The 19,621-nt window shown below is 33.4% G+C and overlaps 1 protein-coding gene across 1 annotated transcript; it reads right to left on the bottom strand.

The window, feature by feature from the left end:
- Nucleotides 1-1,276: 1,276 nt before the first annotated feature.
- Nucleotides 1,277-18,952, bottom strand: LOC149791104 (trypsin-like). Its single transcript, XM_089973283.1, has 6 exons — nt 18,904-18,952; nt 15,225-15,474; nt 8,884-8,999; nt 6,499-6,663; nt 1,916-2,089; nt 1,277-1,401 (listed from the first exon to the last, which is right to left on the bottom strand). Exons 1-6 carry the CDS (start codon nt 18,950-18,952, stop codon nt 1,277-1,279), a joined length of 879 nt encoding a protein of 292 aa, XP_089829409.1.
- Nucleotides 18,953-19,621: the final 669 nt, after the last annotated feature.

Genomic DNA, 19,621 nt, shown 5'->3' with positions numbered 1-19,621 from the left:
TGGTTAATACTTAATTATAAAATCAAAACAAACGTACCGAAAATATGTAACAATGTTTGACATATTTTCACTCAATTTATACTGTCGATATAACGAGGAGCGTTTTGGTGCTGCTTTCTGAATTTTGTTTCCGCCCTTAGATTTGCAGAAACTTTGCAACATTTTTTTTTGTAGCGTGTGCTGCGAAACAGAGAACATTTGGGAAGTGTTAAGTAAATGTTACACAGTCAGTCGACAATAAATATCACCCTACCATTTTGATTACATAATATTATTTGAATCTTTATTTTTAATTACATGAGATTACGTGAATCTCACTTATATTCCAGGAGATTATTTAACTCTCACTTTAAATTGAATCAATTTTTTGTTTTCCAGCTTGTGAATGTTCGGATAGAGTATTTGATTGAAACTTGTGTTTGAAGCGTGAAATAATAATTGCTTTTGTAATAAATATATTTATATAAACTATCATTTTTCATTACATTCTGTTGTGTTGTCATTCGATCCAGGCATCCATTCAGGTCTATCCTGTTAAATCATGAGCTCTTATGGTTTATGACCACCGAAACTAACAATTCATTTGTGAACTTAAATATTTTCTTTACCCACTACCCATCATCCTGAAGAGTGCTCGGTCTGTATCGGAAAATTTGTCTGAAAGTCTGATGCATATCCATATAGACAAGTCCGTATCGCCACCTCCACTGCCAACAAAAAAGCTTTCACTAACTGACTGCTGTACCTCGGTTTTTACCTGAACTATCTCATGTTGTGGTTGGGTTTAACGACTGGATTAGAACAATATATTACGAACCCGGAGAAAATCCCGGAAAGAACCACCGACACTTTAGAAGCTACTGGCAAGATTTAGCAGGTATCCATATTGGCCAAAGCCGACACACGAACCCACACAGACAGATGTGTAACGGCAGTAAACCGTAAAGTTGAAAAATCTTTTAGATAATTTAACAGTTTTGGCAAATGCAGTGAGTCATTTAAAGAATAAAAGTGAATTTTATTGCAATAGATTGGTTGTGTTTGTAAATTACTATTATCGATTAATGCAAAGAGGATATATTTATATATTGCACATATCCATTATGAGCAAACATTATGCAAACTAGAGTTATACAAAGTTCAGAATAGTGAAATATCGCTTTTATTGTTCTCTGACATTATTATCATCTTATAAAAACAAAGTGCTATATTTGATGTGAGTAACGGGTACAAAAGGTTGTTTCATGCATAAGTTACAATCAATCTATATTTTCTTTTAGTATAGCTGCAACTTCCGTTTTATCCATGGTAAAAACTCTTTGACCTTGGCATACACTCCGGGTTGATTAGGCATGGCACATTTGTCACCCCATGATATGACTCCTAATGCTGTGTATTTACCTAAAAACAATATTTTCAACAGTAAAATAACAATATAAAGTCTGTTTTGAAAACTATAAAGAACTTAATTTTTTAGCGTTCATGATTTGATAAATGCAACAGATTACATGGTAATTCAATGAATCATTCACGTTACTTTGGGAATTGGTTTGCTATATGTACTGCCTCAGGAATATATATAAATATCAAGTAACTTTGTAATAAATGCATGGCCAATTAAGGCATTTGAGGTATATCGCCCTGACGAACTTCATCAGCTCCACTGACTCGAATATGAAAGCCAAGATCAATATAAAACTTAGCAAGGAAATATCTGGACTTTAAATCAATCTTTATATGTTTTGTATTTTCGCTTTTGATCTGTAAGATTTCCAATTAAGGGCTGCTTTTGTAATTTGTACAGCAAAATCTGAAGTGGTAGCAGAGGTGCTACTCAAAGAGATAGATGACCCCAATACAGACTCCCATATCAAAAACATAATAAATTACCAATAAATTACCAATAAATTATTACCGTTTATGTCACACACAAAAGGTCCCCCACTGTCTCCGCTACAGCTATCTACACCTCCAGACAAGTAACCAGCACAAAACATCCGTGGAGTTATGAATCCTTTGTATACAGTGTTACATGCAGTGTCACTGATTATGGGAACTACGGCAGCCTGCAGTATGTTGGGATCCGAATCTAGACAAGTATTAAATTCATAGCATATATTTTCCTATGAACTGCTCAACTACATGAACCATTAGAAATTCCCATACTCAGAGCATAAACATCTTATGAATTCAAACTTTTCGATAAAAAAAAATAAAAACATTTCGTCATATAATGGTCACGTGATATAATGAGACTTGTGTCGATAGGTGGTAATTCAGTCTCTCATCCATGTTTAGTGATGAATTTCGTTGTCAAATTCTGAAGATATTTATGCTCTTTGTATGGGAAAGTATTAATGAATTATCCAGAGCAAGGAAGTAACCTATTGTATCTGAATATCTACAGCTCAGAATTACAAATAAGTTGGTCCACACTGTAAATTATTTCTCGTATTGCGCTTATTCGGAAAGCTTTTGTCATCATCAACACTGTATTATAAGATCTAATTATTTTTCAGGTTTTACTCTAAATTACCTAGTCCCATAGTCTCCGTATAATGATCCACCCTGGTTTGAGATACGTTTATAGACTCTATAGAATGAATGTAATAAGGGTATTTTGACTATGTTTTGCAAATTCATCAGTATTCTTACAATCAAATATCCCCATATTTTACAACAAGGAGTATGTTCTTCCAAACGAAATTTGCTATTATGGACATCTGTCACTGTCCTAGAGTTCTGTGTTTACATTTTCAGAAAATAATTTGGTATAGGATGCAAGCTTTAATATGGAGCAGAAACGTTTTATATACCTTTCTTGGTATGTTATGCTTACTGATATAATTATTATAACCTAAAACATAATTGTTATTAACTTAATTAGTTTTCCTGAGTAGATGCCACTGAAAAGTTCATGTATTTTTGAATTATTGTTAGAGTTAAAATTATTTGAAGACTTTGTAATTGAAAAAGATAATCGTAATTAAAACACTCATAAATATTTAGTCATGGTCTTTTACTATATCACATCTGTCAAGCATATATCCACATGGTAAACTGTATTCAGTCAATATCTCTATGCACGTGCATTTAGCACATCAATATTCATACCGATATCTCCATGGTAAACGGTATTCATTATATATATATATATATATATATATATATATATATATATATATATATATATATATATATATATATATATATATATATATATATATATATATATATATATATATATATATATATAAATGTATGATGTATGTCAATGTACATGTTATATGAGTCACACCTGGTAAAATTATTTCAAGTAAGTTTCGATAATTACTTTCAATAATTACCTATTTTAATTAATGGTAGGCACATCAGTTGGAAAATGAACATCATGGTACAAACTTGATAGAAACGGACAAAAGGATGATATGTGTATGTTTTTTTTTTTCAGGTTCAGTCAAGCCGACAATTCATTCCAATAATGTTCTATTCTTGGTAATTGGAGCCATATATGTTGGCAGATTGGTATAATTTATATAAATCTTTGAAATAATTTACTACCTTAAATCTTCCTCCTACCTCTTAACAATCTCTGTTGAATATTTTATCAAATAGTAATATAAAGGAAAGGTCTTCAATATTGAAAGAATGCTATATTTGAAAATATGGTACGATTCTGCAAATTTGATATTACAAAGATGTTATATAAAGGAATTCTCTTATTTAGTCACAAGGTCACTGATTGCTGTGTGGCTACTAGAAAGCTGTTAAATCAATTTATATGGACAGTGGTTTTGTTATGACGCTTAAACTAAATAATAGAAAAAGCGAAAACCATCAGGTTTTGTAAAATTTAACAAATTATTTTTTTCCCTAGATTTTAACTGAAAATGAACAAAGACCTTACAGCATTATGAATTGAATATAGTAATTATATTTTTGTCAAAATGTATGAAGATCTACCTTAATTATAGTGGTTTTCCGAACAAATGCCATTGTTAAATGTGTTGATGTGCCTGTTGTCTTTGACATGGTAATCTTCCAATGACCTAAATTTTGATGATGCGCTAAGTCTTTGGATTGGTCACAATACTATATTTCAATATGTACTTGTCTAAATTCAACATAATTCCAAATTAATGTTCCAGTCCAAGAATATTATTGATGGGTTCTTTTGTATTTCCTGCAAATTGTAATTTAAATACATAATTCCACCTAAACGAATAACCGAATATAACAATAAAACTGAAGCTATTTTAAGATTTTACGACATGAATGAATCATTTTAAGATAAACACAGTTATATAACACTCTTCTTGACCTAGATCATAATGACCATATTCTGGAAATATTCTGTCGCTTAATGGAAACTTCCATTCTAGAAGTGTCTAGGGTCAGAGTCAAGATGGCATCTTTGAATTCAAATTCTGTTAAACATGGCTACATTCATCTTGATCTGGATATTTATTCCGCAATCACAGATAAGATTTTAGCTATGCATCATGTTGTTTATCAATTCATTGCCCCTTGTCACGTACACAGTGAATATATATATATATATATATATATATATATATATATATATATATATATATATATATATATATATATATATATATATATATATATATATATTCCAAATCATAATTAAGAAAAGCCAATAAATAATACAAATTAAATATGAGTATCATTTTTTGAAAAGATGACCAATTCAGATACAGCCCATGAAAAATATCGGAAACTTGTTTATGAAGTGTCAACATCAAGTCACATGATCACGCACCCCATGCTGGCAAATATGTTTCTAATCCATGTTGTTAGGTACTAAATTTGTGAAACATAATTCTGAAAATGATCACATTTTCTCATTAATTGAATTTGGAGTTCATGTTACATGGAAGCGTCCTTATTGCCAATAACTTTGTGGACTTTAATGTCCTGATTAACCTAGCGATCCACCATCTGAATCATGTATTGTCATCCATTGTTTTTTAGGAAATCCTAATGCCATACATTATCACAATATTTCAATTCATGCAGGAGATTCAACTGATGGATATTAGTAATTACAATACGGCAAGGTCTGTACATGTAAGCATAATCCCTACATCGTTAAAGCTCATTTGGAGTACCTGAAAGTGTATGTTCTTATAGAATAGGTGATGCCAAGCAATTCAGTTAAGAATGATCTGAGGGGAAAAGCCGTGATCGTTATTTCAGATTGGCCTGAATAGGATTCAAACCAATGGTTGTGAGTCGAGGCTAATGACTAATTCTTTATACTCAGATCACTGGGTGGCACTTAACATATTTGTATGGCTCGTCATTCGGTACATGTTTATTTCTTACAGGTTTTCAACAGTACAGTCAGACATGTCAATATCAGCATCCAATGGGGAAAAGCAAAACGGGTCATTGTATAAAGACGACTGCATATTACCAGTTCTTACAATAAGTAATACAAAAGTCTCAAAAGAAACAAGCTTTGTACAATTCAACACATAATTTATTTCATATAAATGTGATAATATAAAAATAACGTATTGTGAATTAAATTCCAAAATAAGCTAGAATTTATAACACAAGTCCTAATGAGTACAGTCTAAATATTGTTTAGTGGTGTTCTAAAATTCTAACTCGGAAGTATTGATGAACTTTTGATGGTCAGTGTTGCGACAATGTAAAATATTATTTTACTGAATCACAATAATATAATCCAAACATTTATCCTTGTTTGAATTTCATTATAAATCTAAGCCTCTATGTCCAAGGATATTAATTTAGACCCATTTATATTTTCACTGATGAATAATTTGAATGAAATGAGTTTACCTAAATCAAAATACTCAACAAACCTAGTATAACAACTTGAATTTGCTCAAATTTAATTGCAAGAGTGACTAATGTTCCAGTAAACAAGACTTTTTATAGAAAAACATACGACTTAAAAAAACGGATGATGCTCACATTTTATGTGTAGGTGTTGAGGGGCTAACAAATGAAAAGTTTAAAATAAAGTGGGCTAGAATCTACATCGTTGCCTTTTATATGTTAATATGCATTGATATACAATTTTTTATGAGCATCAGTTTAATATGAGAAACGATTTTAAGGGAGTATTGAAACAAAATGGAAGACAATGCAAACGTTACCTACATGTACGTATATTAATTAGGTCTCACTAACCACGTTCTTGATTAGTTACTATTGCTGAGTATAGGTAGAAAAGGTTTCAATATACACAGAGCGTAAATGACCATCAAACACAGTAATAAATAAAGGAACAACTTATCCCCTCAACTTTGAGTATGTGGGGGATGAAAGATCCCAGCAAATATTTATGTATTGACAAAAAACAATAATCAGCACAATGCCACAGGTTCACTTAAAAATAAGGATTTCAGAAGTACATGTAACTGTAAACAATTATCAATATAGCATATCTACCACTCAACGAATAAGCAGCAAATGTTTCGAGCACAATCAACTTCTACTTACTTTTATACATTCTTCCCCATCCTGTAATGTGGCATTTCATTCCCGCTTTGTACTCAGTGTAGCTTTCTGGGAGGCATGCTGGCTGTACATAGTCATTGAACACAATGCCTCGCCCAGCCTGGGGTTGAATCTTAATAAGTGCCATGTCATAATCAACAGTGTCATCTACAATTGATGAAATTGAGTATCAATACATTCTGGACTCAAACACAGGATGAAACTCGTTACTCGTTGTACTCTTATATACTGAAAATAATTCATAGGTTATGTGCTTATCATCTTGACAGGAATGTGGAAGTGATCTGCAGCTAAAATTTACTGCAAATATAGGTACAATGTGAAGAACCCCAGACAGCTACTTGATACATTACTAATCCAATCATTACTGATACATCACACGAAAACAGCCCTGTTTCAATATATCATTTGCTTCTAATGTATCTCTTCCGAGAGTCAAATAGAACAGAGGAAATAAAAATCCAACAAATAAATATAGTGTCGACAGTAACATTAGTAAACATAGGACACCTTGACTCATTTGACCTACAGTGCGCTCCAGCCTCAAAGATTGTATTTTTCCAATTCAAAGACTTATTCATTGGACTTATGTTGTTATGTGCTTAAGCATGTCCAAGGAAATATTTTTTAAAATTCATTCAGAATTATGGCAGGATACAAAAATAAGAGTCAGACAGATCATCAAAAGGCAATAATGTGAAAGACATACAAACTGCTAGACTTTATAAAAATGTATAATCAAGTAATCTATTTTGCGCCTCACAATCATTGAAAAGAAACATGAATGAATATCAAATATAAAATTTAATACTTGCTTAACTTACTACGTTTCTACATTAATTATACTGTTTAAATTTCTGTAATTCATGATCACATATGCACGCACTAATCATGGAAACGCATGCTTGTTCTGGTTATGCACACATATGCATGCATTATTCATGCACACACATACATGTACTAATCATGTACACACATGCTTGCACCAATCATGCACATACATGTATACACTATTCATTCACTCACATGCATTCAATATTCATGCACACACATTCATGTAGTATCATTTACACCCATGAATGTACTAATCATGAACACACATGCATGCACTAATCATGCACACACGTGCATGCACGAACCATGAACAAACATGCATGCACTAATCATGTACACACATGCTAGCACCAATCATCCACGCATATACATTTGCTAATCATTCACGTTTATGCAGTCACGAATCATGCATGCACATTCATGTAATAATCATGCACGCACATTAATGAACTAATCATGAACACAATTGCTCGCACCAATCATGCACATACATGTATGTACTATGATTCACACACATGCATTCACTAATCATGCACACACATTCATGTAGTAATCATGGACATACACACATGTTTGCACCAATCATGCACACACATGTAAGTACCAATCATTCACACACATTCGTATAGCATCGTGCACACACACGAATGCACTATTGATGCATATACATGCATGCACTAATCATGCATGCACTTGCATGCACGAAGCATACACACACATGCATATATTAATCATTCACGCACACACATTTGCTAATCATGTACACATATTCATGTTGTAGTCATGCACACATATGACTGCACTAATCATGCAGGCACATGCATGTACTAATCATGCACACACATGAATTCATTAATCATGCAACATGAACAAAGATAACATCTGCCAATAAGGTAAAATAAACATTGCTAAATGTACATTTTAATTGGCAAAGAGATCACACATTTATACTAATTAAATGACAATGTTGTTTTCCGAAGAAGTGAATGAAAGAAAAGCATAGTCATTTCACAAAGATTATTGGTTATATGTAGTTATTCTTGCTTTAATATTAGTTAATTTCATCTCATAAATCCCAATTCAGTCTTTATCTTTTACTAAATTACATTCATTCCATCAAATTAAAAACACAAATGTATACATAGATGTAGATGTATGATCATTTATAATATGTTATTTCTAGTGAAGACTTTTTAGCACAGTATGAGTGCATTTGTTCATAAAACAAAAACCTCTTAAACAGAATTCTAAACAATAACCTAGTAATGTTTTTGAATATCTGTAGCTCTGGTGAGTGAATATAATACTTGGTGAAAACATGTTATGTTATGACAGTAAATACGACACAAAGAAAATCATGGATCTTGATTTGAAAGGGTCTTAAAAAAAACTAGTATATATGTAATTGATAGAAAACTATGAAACGTATATACCAGTATATTTACACTATAATGCATGTTGTAACTTAATTATCCCAAAGTAAATACAACATGTAATACATATTATAATACGAGACAGACATCCCAGCTTTACCATTATATCTCTCATGGATGATTAGGACGTCAATCTTAAACTCCTGCTCATGTTTATCATAACCATCGTTATTGTAGTCACCTGTTCTCACGACGAGATCACCTTTCTTGAGATCTCTGTGCAAACAGAAACATAGAGTCACACAAGATATTTATACGAGCAGACTTAGTCTTCATGACAGAAAGAATGGGAATGGGAAGCCCAAAATGAATGTCTACAACATTTAAAGGAATCCAAGATCAGTCAGTGTCTTTTAGCATTTCTGTTCTTCTTAAAATCTTTCTAATATGTTGGACAAATTCAAAACACCAAACTGTATGTCTGGAGTAGCAAGATTTTATTGATGACCAATGAGTGGTGCTACCAGACATCATATAAAAGTATTTTATTGAAAACACCATGTCAGTATGACAATCAATTTAAGGGAAGAGGCATTGACAAGATTACCATCATGTTAGCCATATTTTGTATTAGATTAGAACCAGTAACAATAACCAATAACTTGACATTATATAACATACTCTAATAAAATGTTCAAGGCATAGTGAATGTACAATCTGCACTATTATCACTTATGACAAAACACATATCATAATTCCTGTAGTGCAAGTAAATTTTCCAATCAATTATGTTTCTCCATGAATGCTTACCTGATTACATTAAAGTCAAAAATATAAGCCTACTATCTCCTGATAACTGCCAGCTCAATTATGAATAATTGGTTGTTTTTCTGTTAATGTTATGTGGACAAAGGCAATACATCTTGCACATTACCCCTCCATGCCACCTGCAGGTGCCTTTAATATGAAGATGAGTTGAACATCGAATTAATGAATGCTTGCACTTTGGGAGGATGAGAGTGTGTTAAAGTAACATGCATGGGTGAGCATTCTAGAAGCATCCTAGCAGAAACAAAAATGACTGCAAAAATTGGTGTCGCCTTCAAATACGTTCCCATATCGCATTAAATTTCGAGAATAGGTAATAGGTGGACGGAATAATCAAGCTTATTTATTGGGTAATTTCTGACTGTAAAATATTGGACTCCCCATTTGAAGGTAAACCCTCTCTACTGATCTGAGTGCAAACTGTACAGCCAGAGTTGACATGGATTATGTCTGGAAAGAATAAAATAGAGATCATCTTACCGCATACAATTTATCGGTGAATCCATTTAAAACTGTGCAGTGTGCTCATATAGAGGTTGTGCTGATTTCATCTGTGTCTGATTCGTGCTTGTGCAAATGAGACTGGACCTACCAGGTCCTGTGTTTGCTGTTTTGGGGCTATATTTCATAAGTAAATAACAAGAAAGTTGAATGTGCGTGCTAATGACAATAAGAAGTCTTGAGTGGTTATGTGCTATTTTTAAGGTGCATGTGCTAGAAAGATGCATGTTTGAGTTCCACAATCTGCTCAGTCCACTTTAGATAAAAACTGAGCTTACATGATAGTTCATGTTCGAGAGCCTTCTTGATTGTGCCAATCAAGAGTGACATCATAAGACACCTTTTCTATCGCCCAATGATGGCAACCAATTATTGACAATGAAACTGGACTGGAGCATACGGACTGCTGATCCATTTGATCAAAACTGAAGGTTGACTGTGTCAACAGAGAGTGCATGGAAATAATTGCATGCCAAGGCAAATGCTATCAGGAGAAATGTTTTGTATTAAAGGAGCGTCAGCAAGGTCAGTGCTAAATGTTTGAAGTTTTAAATTCAGACTTAACAGAACAAATGATACTTTCCACTTTGGAAAACAATCTGAACGATTAAGGTCTATGAAGGTCAAATAATGAAAAGTCAGAGAGGTCTTCGTTATGGCAAATAACATCATAGCAACCATGATCGAACAACATTGTCGCATAATTAGGCAAAGAAATAACATGGTTTTGTCTTAAAACTATCCTACTATTTCTCGTTGGACATGCGTACTACGTTATCTAGGGTGAATGTGTTTTTCCAGGTAAGCGACTGTATTAACATGTATCTAGCCACAGAGATTACTTGTGACGAGGTAACAGGACTAACATAATATGCACGGGTATTCTACCCTGACTTGTACTCACTCTCCTATCGATTTAAGTAAGACCAATTTCTAAAACCACACTGGTCGTTTTTGGATCACCTCAAGGAGTATACATTCTCCATTGTTCTCCAGCCATAGGGGTAAGTGTTAAATTTACATTTTCATTTGATATGTGAAGCTTATTCGGTTTGTAATGTCTTATCGCGTAATAATGTATTTATTACACGCAGATTTAAAGTATTGAATTACAAGTAACTGTTAGAGGTTAAAGTATTATTGTATATCTAGAGATTATACAGAAACTATTATTATGATCAATTTGGATTTATTGTAGGTGACTATGTTTGTAGCTGACTGTGTTTGAAGCTAATTCTGACCGTTATTGTAGCTGATTGTTTTTGTAGCTGATTGTGACTGTCGCTGTGATTGTGTCTATGAAGTGTGATTGTCAATGTGACTGTGAATATGATTAGAGCGGTCTGAAGCTATTTAGAGCTATTTTTGATTTTCCAGAACATTTAATGGTACGTGCTGTCGATACGTATGTATGCATGTACGTATGTCTGCGCCACGGACGTAGACGTACCAAATTAGAAAAAGTGCTGTATGCTGTCTGTACGTGTGACGTATGACTGTACTCGTGGTTGATTCATAAAGGGTGCGAGCGGTCGATAAGAGTGTGAACCAACCCAAGGAATCGTGCGACTGTACAAGGGGTCTAGAAGCATACGTTTGGATCAATTGTTATTCCATTGCATTTTTTATATCCATACGCCTATTTTGAATCTTCGTTACGTTCATAAGATTATTTTGAATCTTAGTTGTGTTCTTAATATTATTTTGAATCTTAATATAATTCATATTCGAGATTATGTGAATATCTTATTGTGTAAAAGAATTTTTGAAGCGTATGTGCACTTCATGAGGCTTCTTGGATCTGTACTTCATTTTGATTTAATATTTTTGGTTTATTTTCGATGTATGAATGTTGTGTAGAGTGATTTGAGTAAATCGTATGTTGAGAGCGTGCGAGATTCATTGTATTTTTACATCATATATTTATCTTTATTAATTCGTTCATAAATTTCTATCTTTCTCACACTGTGTTTGTCTTATTCATTTAGTCCAAAAACCCACTCGGTTGCAATTCTGCGACAAATGTTCCAATATTACAGAATGGTAGTAACATTTTGTCCTAGAATTATAACAATAAATGACATCTACCTATGTGATAAACGCACTCAAATATCCATTTTTAATTCTTTTCACTCCGAACCAGTCCTTGAAACCAATGGAAGAGGGGCATCAGCTCAGTTAAGGTTTTTAGTACATCAGCACATTCAAGAATTGGAATTCGTTCAGAATACCACTGGAAACCATTCTGCATGCGCTATGCCTTTCGACTTGTGATATCATATTTAGGATTTTTGGGGATTTAGCGCACAATACTGTCAGTTACTTTCAAATTTTCATATGATATCCGAAGTAAATAAAGTATTTGTTGAACTTTACATACATGTTTGGTTTCAATTTTTCAGTTACTTAATTTAACTACAGAGCCATAAGAAAAAACTTGTTCTGAAGACAGTTGCTCTAAAGAAGAAAGACTTTCATGATAACGTTCATCTCCAAGATATTAACGTGAAGGCCTCTGTCCTACCGACGCTACTGGCTACTGACAGTGTCGAAGATTGCTAACAGATGGGCTTAGCATCCAATGAAACTTGCATCTATATACACATTTACATCCTTTTGCGGCAGCTTGAAAGGGTTTTATTTTGTACGCCAACCTTGGTTGCACCACTATTCCAGGAATGATACTATTTTGACCGTTATGCTGATCTTGTAATCGAGTGGCATGGAAGATGAGTACACTTGTGTGCTGCAAACGGCACATGTATAGGTGATACAGTAGGAAGATTTGCATCGTTGAGATAGCAAGGCCATCTGTAAAGACCACATGTAAAGGTGATCCAGTAGGATAAGATGTGATGCTGCATTACATAGTTTGGGTAGAAGCTCTCTCTTTATCATCCACTATATGTTGGAAATGGATTATGTGAGAATGACAATTCAGATAAATGGGGAGACATAACTGGTTACGATGGATAAGAAATCCAAATTAAGATCATTTAAGATTAATCAGAGATGATGGATATAGTACTCTTTATATATGCGAAACATAGGACATGATAGTTCTTGCTTGCTTTGAATTATTGCATTCAGCATACCTTGTAATTATAGTTGATTCTGAAATAATACCGTACTAACTGAGAAACAAAACAAATACATAGTTAACTACATTAGAATAATGCCAGATATCCCCGCTAAACCCAGGGTGATAAAGAAAACTAATGCCTGTATGATCATGAACTTCAACATGTTCTATTAATATGTGGCCATGTGTAGGTATGCAATCAAATAACACATAACCTATACAGAAAATAATGTATATAACATGCTGAATAATCCATAATAAATCTGAAAAATAAAAAAAATCTTTAAATGGGTGGGCATGAATTTTGAAAGTCAAAGTGAACACTATTTTCAGTTCACTAGCGGGATCTTAAAACTAGCGGTAAGGGGAGGAAACAGGCAAGATATATTGCCATTTGTCTACATAAAAAAACTGTTGTGTTTGAGAGGGCTGGATATTGTAAATAGTATTGCTTATATAGCTAACGTTAATGTGAATGACTAACGTATTTGAAGGAGAAACTTTCAACAATACCATCTGCTCAGAAAGAGTAGTGATTAAAAACGTTCAACGTTTCAATTGTGATAGACATTTTCATTTAGAACCACATAAATATCATGCATAGTCTCTTAGAGAAAATCAATTCAGAAAGAGTGGCAACAATATTATTTCCAAAATGGCTAATATGGTGGCCATATTGGATTTCCAAGTTATAACGTTTTAATGTAGAGACCAATCGACTTCATTGAAAGTCTCTAAGTTACAATCCAATATTGATATCAACAGCTGTTCAGTAAAAATAGTTATACGATTTTCCAAATGGTCTATGTAGAGGATAAAATAGTTATCACATCAGCACCATCTTCCTTTAGCACTAACTAAATTTAGTTTTAAGTTTTCTAATGAAACGTACATTTTGATATTACCATGTATTTAGGAGAGTGGTTGTAACAAGACATTCGATATACTGGATTGATGAAGGGCACCATTTTCATGCAGTACCTACAAGAACTATACTGTATAGTTTCATGGCAATCATCCCATTAGTTTATGAGTGATAATAATCTTGTGCTAATGTATCTGAATGCCAGACAGGCTCATGATGAATGAAATATGAACTAAATGGTATTGAATAACTCTCTGAACAATGACTAACTAAACACATGTAGCGAACATTGCAATTGTTTCACATGAATGTGTTATTCTTCCATTAAAGTATTGTGCTTCCTGTCAATGTGGTATGCTTCCCATTAAAGTAATTTGTTTCCCTTCAATGTGTTATGCTTCTCATCAATTTGCTTTGTTTCGGATTCGTGTGTTATGCGTCCTATCAATGTGTTATGCTTACCATCAATTTGGTTTGCATCCGATCAATGTTTTATGCTTCCCAACAATGTGTTATGTGTCCCATTTATGCGTTTGATGAGAGAAAAATGTAACATACATTTGTTAACATTGACTAATATAATGAATATCTATATACCTATCTAGTTTCATCACTATGTCCTTCTTTGTTATAATGTCACAAGGGACAATACTGTAGCAAATTATAACATGGCGGGGAATCACACTGAAATAATGAAGACACTGCCCTAACATGTCTTTAATTTTGAAACAATTAATAACACATTTTTATAATATCACTTAAATCAATGATAACAACTACGTTATTCAAAAAACATTTACCTTTTTAACATAGTCTTACTTACATTAAAATGTATGTAGTTTTCACATTAATTTATGTTAGAAATGAAAATAATTTACTGTTGTTGCTAAACGGAAGTTATACTTTTAATGGACCGTATTGTATTATCCTAATAGAGAATCGGTTTTGATGTTATTTTAGAGCAAATGCACAACAGATCGTTTCTTGTGTAATGGGTTCGTAAAGCCGCCTCAAATCATTGCCAAGGAAACATTTCCGGATCATTTACTTAAATACCTGTATTTTGTGATAGAAAGTTTTCCATTGAAGGTGGCGAAATGAGAACAAGTCTAAAATATATAATGTTGCATTACTGACAATTGCAGCAATGTTGCAAATAGATAGGTTATACTTATGCCAAACTATACACTTGTGTAAGCAAATCAAAAGATAGACCATTACTCACATGAAGCAATGAGCTGCACTCAGGATCCAGTATTCACTAAGAATAGTACCACCACACAAGTGGCTTGCATGCCAGGTGCCAAACCGATATGAACGATATCTAATCCCAACCTGCCATGGGTTTGCTCCTCGGACAGCATTCATTCCTCCAATTATCTTTTCAAGTTTTGGTCGTGGAGCTACTTGCTTCTCCTCAGTCACATCCCGTTTGCCGCGCTCCATCAATGGCCTTTTCCCACAGGTTACAGGTGCTGAAGGAGATGGATTATATTACAATTGGTGACATCCCTGCCTACATAGAAAATCATGTGCTTGTATTAAGTGATGACTGGGGAAAGATGTGCCTCATTGACTGCGTATAAAATCAGGTGCTTGTAGTAAGTGACTACTGAAGAAACAGATGTGTCTCTTAATACTGTAGGTGAATATGGTTCATACTTATGATTCACAATACAGAGCATTTGTGACTGCAGGTAACCAACTCCACCCATGTTGTATCTCAGATCAAAATAAGGCATGTATTATGTCAAAAAGTTTGTGCTCGTGAAAAATTCCAACTGTTTGAAAGGTGATTGAGACTGACCCTTATCCCAACATAAATGTCCAAAGTATGTCATAAATGGTGCCAGATGGGTCAGAGGAATCTCAAATTAAAATTTAAAGTGCACTACCAGATCGTATTCTCCAGGTCTGCTGCACACAATCAGTCCGCTGTGTCTGCATACTTTGCATGGTTACCTCAGTTGTCTATGTTAAAACTGGTTATTTTACTTGTAATCTTGCAAGTTGGTTCCTACCTTTGATAAGCCTTGGTCAGCTAAATTAAATTTCAACAAGGTAATTTGATCCCATTACCATGACAATAAATAGCCTATGCCGTTAAATAAAAGGTCATCAAACTCAAACCGTTCTCAAGATTAATTAATCGAGACTGACTCTTTCGTTCCATCATCTCTACTGCAGGATACTGCAAATTACCTCAAGGTTCTGTCAATTTATAGTTACTCTGGCAAAATAAAAAATGCCAAACGTGAAATGCCACTATATATGTATATATATTTGTGTGTGTGTGTGTGTGTGTGTGTCGGTATATGTTGAATATCCTACCAATAGTGTGTACAGTGCATCTAAGGTTCATATCCCTGAGGTAATGTTATGTAGCTACAATGTTTGTATGTGCTATCCCTTTGCTCACTTTGTTTTAGCTACAATGCAGTTTAGGTGTTATCTCTGTGCCTAATTTGTTGTAGCTACAATGCAGTTTGTGTGCTATACATGTGCTTAATATATTGTAGTGAAAATGAATGGATTTTAGATGCTATCCGTGTGCTTAATGTGTTGTACCAGCAAAGCAGTTAAGGTACTATACATGTGCTTAATGTGTTGTAGCAACATTGAATTGTAGATGCTATCCGTGTGCTTAATTTGTTGTAGCTACAACACATTTTATGTCATATCCCCGTAATAAATGTTTTGTTGCTACAATGCATTTTATGGGCTATCCATGTGCTCAATGTGTTGTAGCTACAATGCATTTTAGATGCATATCCCTGCTCTCAGTGTTATGACTACAAATCATTTTAATTGCATAACCATTTGCTTAATGTGTTGTAGCTACACTGCAATTTATAGGTGCATATCCCTGCACTCAAAGTGTTATGACTACAATGCATTTTAATTGCATAACCATTTTCTTAATGTGTTGTAGCTACACTGCATTTTATAGGTGCATATCCCTGCGCTCAAAGTGTTACGACCACAATGCATTTTAGATGCATATCTCTGCGCTCAGTGTTATGACTACAATGCATTTTAGTTGCATAACCATTTGCTTAATGTGTTGTAGCTAGGTTAATATCCTTGTTATCAATATGCTGTTGCTGTTATTTAATTTAATAAACTTAAATGCATGTGAAATCCACTCATTACTTTCCAAGAGTTTTCAGTGCCACAATTGACCTATCGCCAGTTGTCAATCATTCTGCTCGATTGACCAATCAGCGAGCGCTATTATACACATGTCCAGACACTGTTTATGTACGCCATTTTCCTCCGACCAGCTGATTCTGTCGATATCTATTCGGCTATTGTATATATTTACAAATTTCGCAACGGTTCCGAGAAGTCGCCCCACTTCGTCTGGAGAAGTCGCCCCAAGGATCATATATAGTAATTCTGAGATATAGCCACATGGTTAAGGCTTTATTTATTGTTGTTTTTCTTCAACTTAATAACTTATTACATTTATAAAATGTGCAATTTTTCAACTTTTCCATTTGATCAACTCCGTTACTGTACTAAACGAAAAATAACTGTTATCTGTCCCTTTTGCTCTGTTCATCAAATCATTAGATGCATTTTAATAATATTTGTAGAGATATTGTTATCAATATTTTTTAAAATTACATTTACATCTAAAAATGAAACATGCGTATTAGATGCAGTATAAGTAAATTTAATCGTCGGGTGAAAATGGTTTAGGCGATCAATAATTTGTTCAGTTCTTCAGTTGAATGCTTCCAGATCATAAATATGTCGTCTAAAATCGTAATTCGTATCATTAAATTGAAAATAATCATTTTTCAAGATAAGTTTTTATTATTTTACAAATATCTTCGCTCGATAGTGTGATATTATTAGGAATGTTATAAAAAAAAATATTTGCACGCTTTAATACCATCTGCATGCGAAATGATGGTATACAGTGATGCTACATCTAATGATACCAGGATTTAAATTATCAGATAGATGTGGAATATGCTTCGACCTTTTAATGAAAGTAGTTGTATCTTTAATGTATGAAGGAAGTGATTTCATTAAAGGTTGTAAAACACCATCAATAAATTTGGATAGGTTTTCAGTATATGAATTACAACCTACTATAATGGGTCGTCCTGGAAATGTTAAAGGTAAATTATGGTCATGATTTTTATGAAGTTTGGGTAATATGTAGAATTGAGGTGTACGTATGTTAAGAAGGATAGTATCAAATTCCTCATATACGGAATTATTATATTTAAGGTGTACATATGTTAAGAGGGAAAGTATCAAATTCCTCAAATACGGAATTATTATTTTTAGCTATCTCATTAATGCATAATGAATTTTTTTATTTAATTTCTAATTGACGTTCAACTTCTTTAACATAATCCTTTTGATTCACAATAATAATAGTGTTTGACTTATCATACTTATTAATCACTATACTTTCGTCAGTCATTAGATTATATACAGACTTAATTTCGTCCTTATAAATATTACTATGACATTGCTTTAATTTATTTAATATCTCTCGTGGGATCGCGTATATATATATATATATATATATATATATATATATATATATATATATATATGAATCAAGTTAAAGATGACTTAATTGTGTTATAAAAAGGTTATTTGGGTGACAAGCTTTGGGGTGACTTCTCCAACCAACTGGGGCGACTTTTCCAACCACTCTGGGGCGACTTCTCCAGATACGTTGGGGCGAGTTCTCCGCATACCGACGTAACTTAGAGAAGTGCAAGCGATGGATAAATGCTCTCGCTTTCTGTCTCTGTCTCAGTGATGCTTCATATGGCAAATATCGCTCACCAATATCGTGTGGTATATCTTTTAATGTTATCACGCACGTCATTTTCACATAATGTTTGTCGGAGGTTAAGACGTTGTCAGGTTACCTGTTCGGTAGGCAGGGCGATCTACCTTCTGGCGTAAGGTCAATTGCATCCTATATGCTTTGAAATTAGTATTAAGCTTTACATAGCTGTATATGCATAATAACATTATCTGCTTTAACTCTGGTAATTCGCTCTCTGTACTTTTAAAACACAGCGCTGTCTCAGAGATGAATGTTGATGACTGGCACTAGTTACTCAAAACGGTTTGATTGCTTTATACTTATCTTATCGGCACGAATGAAAAACTAATATTACCTACCACTAATTATATTATTTTATATTTAGATATTTCCGTATGTCTGTACGAGTGTGCAAATCTAAAACAAATATATACTGCGCCAAAAATTAACCGTTATGTACAAGCGAGTAATTACTGTACTATCATCAACGTTATGAACACCTTTCTAGAAAGAAAAACATAAGTGTCATATGAATGAAACGATGTTCTTATCATAATTCCTTATATTATTGTCTACGATCGTTACGAATATATCAGTTGAAATGTCTTCTTGTCTCGTTTCACAATCTGTACGTAAGTCCAACAAACGGAATAACTACAAACAAAAGCCATCATGTTGCTTGCAGTGATTAACGAAATTGATTGTGAGCTTATTCCCTTTTATGTCGTGGTTTGCAGGTTGTTGTAAGTGAAAACCGCATAGGTTATTTATTGTCATGGTAATGGGATCTTTCATTTTGGTTCCAACCTATTGTTTTA

This window comes from Sinohyriopsis cumingii, chromosome 10 (genome assembly GCF_028554795.1).
Source record: "Sinohyriopsis cumingii isolate HCF-2022 chromosome 10, ASM2855479v2, whole genome shotgun sequence".
In the NCBI taxonomy this organism is placed as follows: domain Eukaryota; kingdom Metazoa; phylum Mollusca; class Bivalvia; order Unionida; family Unionidae; genus Sinohyriopsis; species Sinohyriopsis cumingii.
The sequence above is the reverse complement of the archived record's forward strand: the minus strand, read 5'-3'. Positions and strand labels throughout refer to the sequence as shown.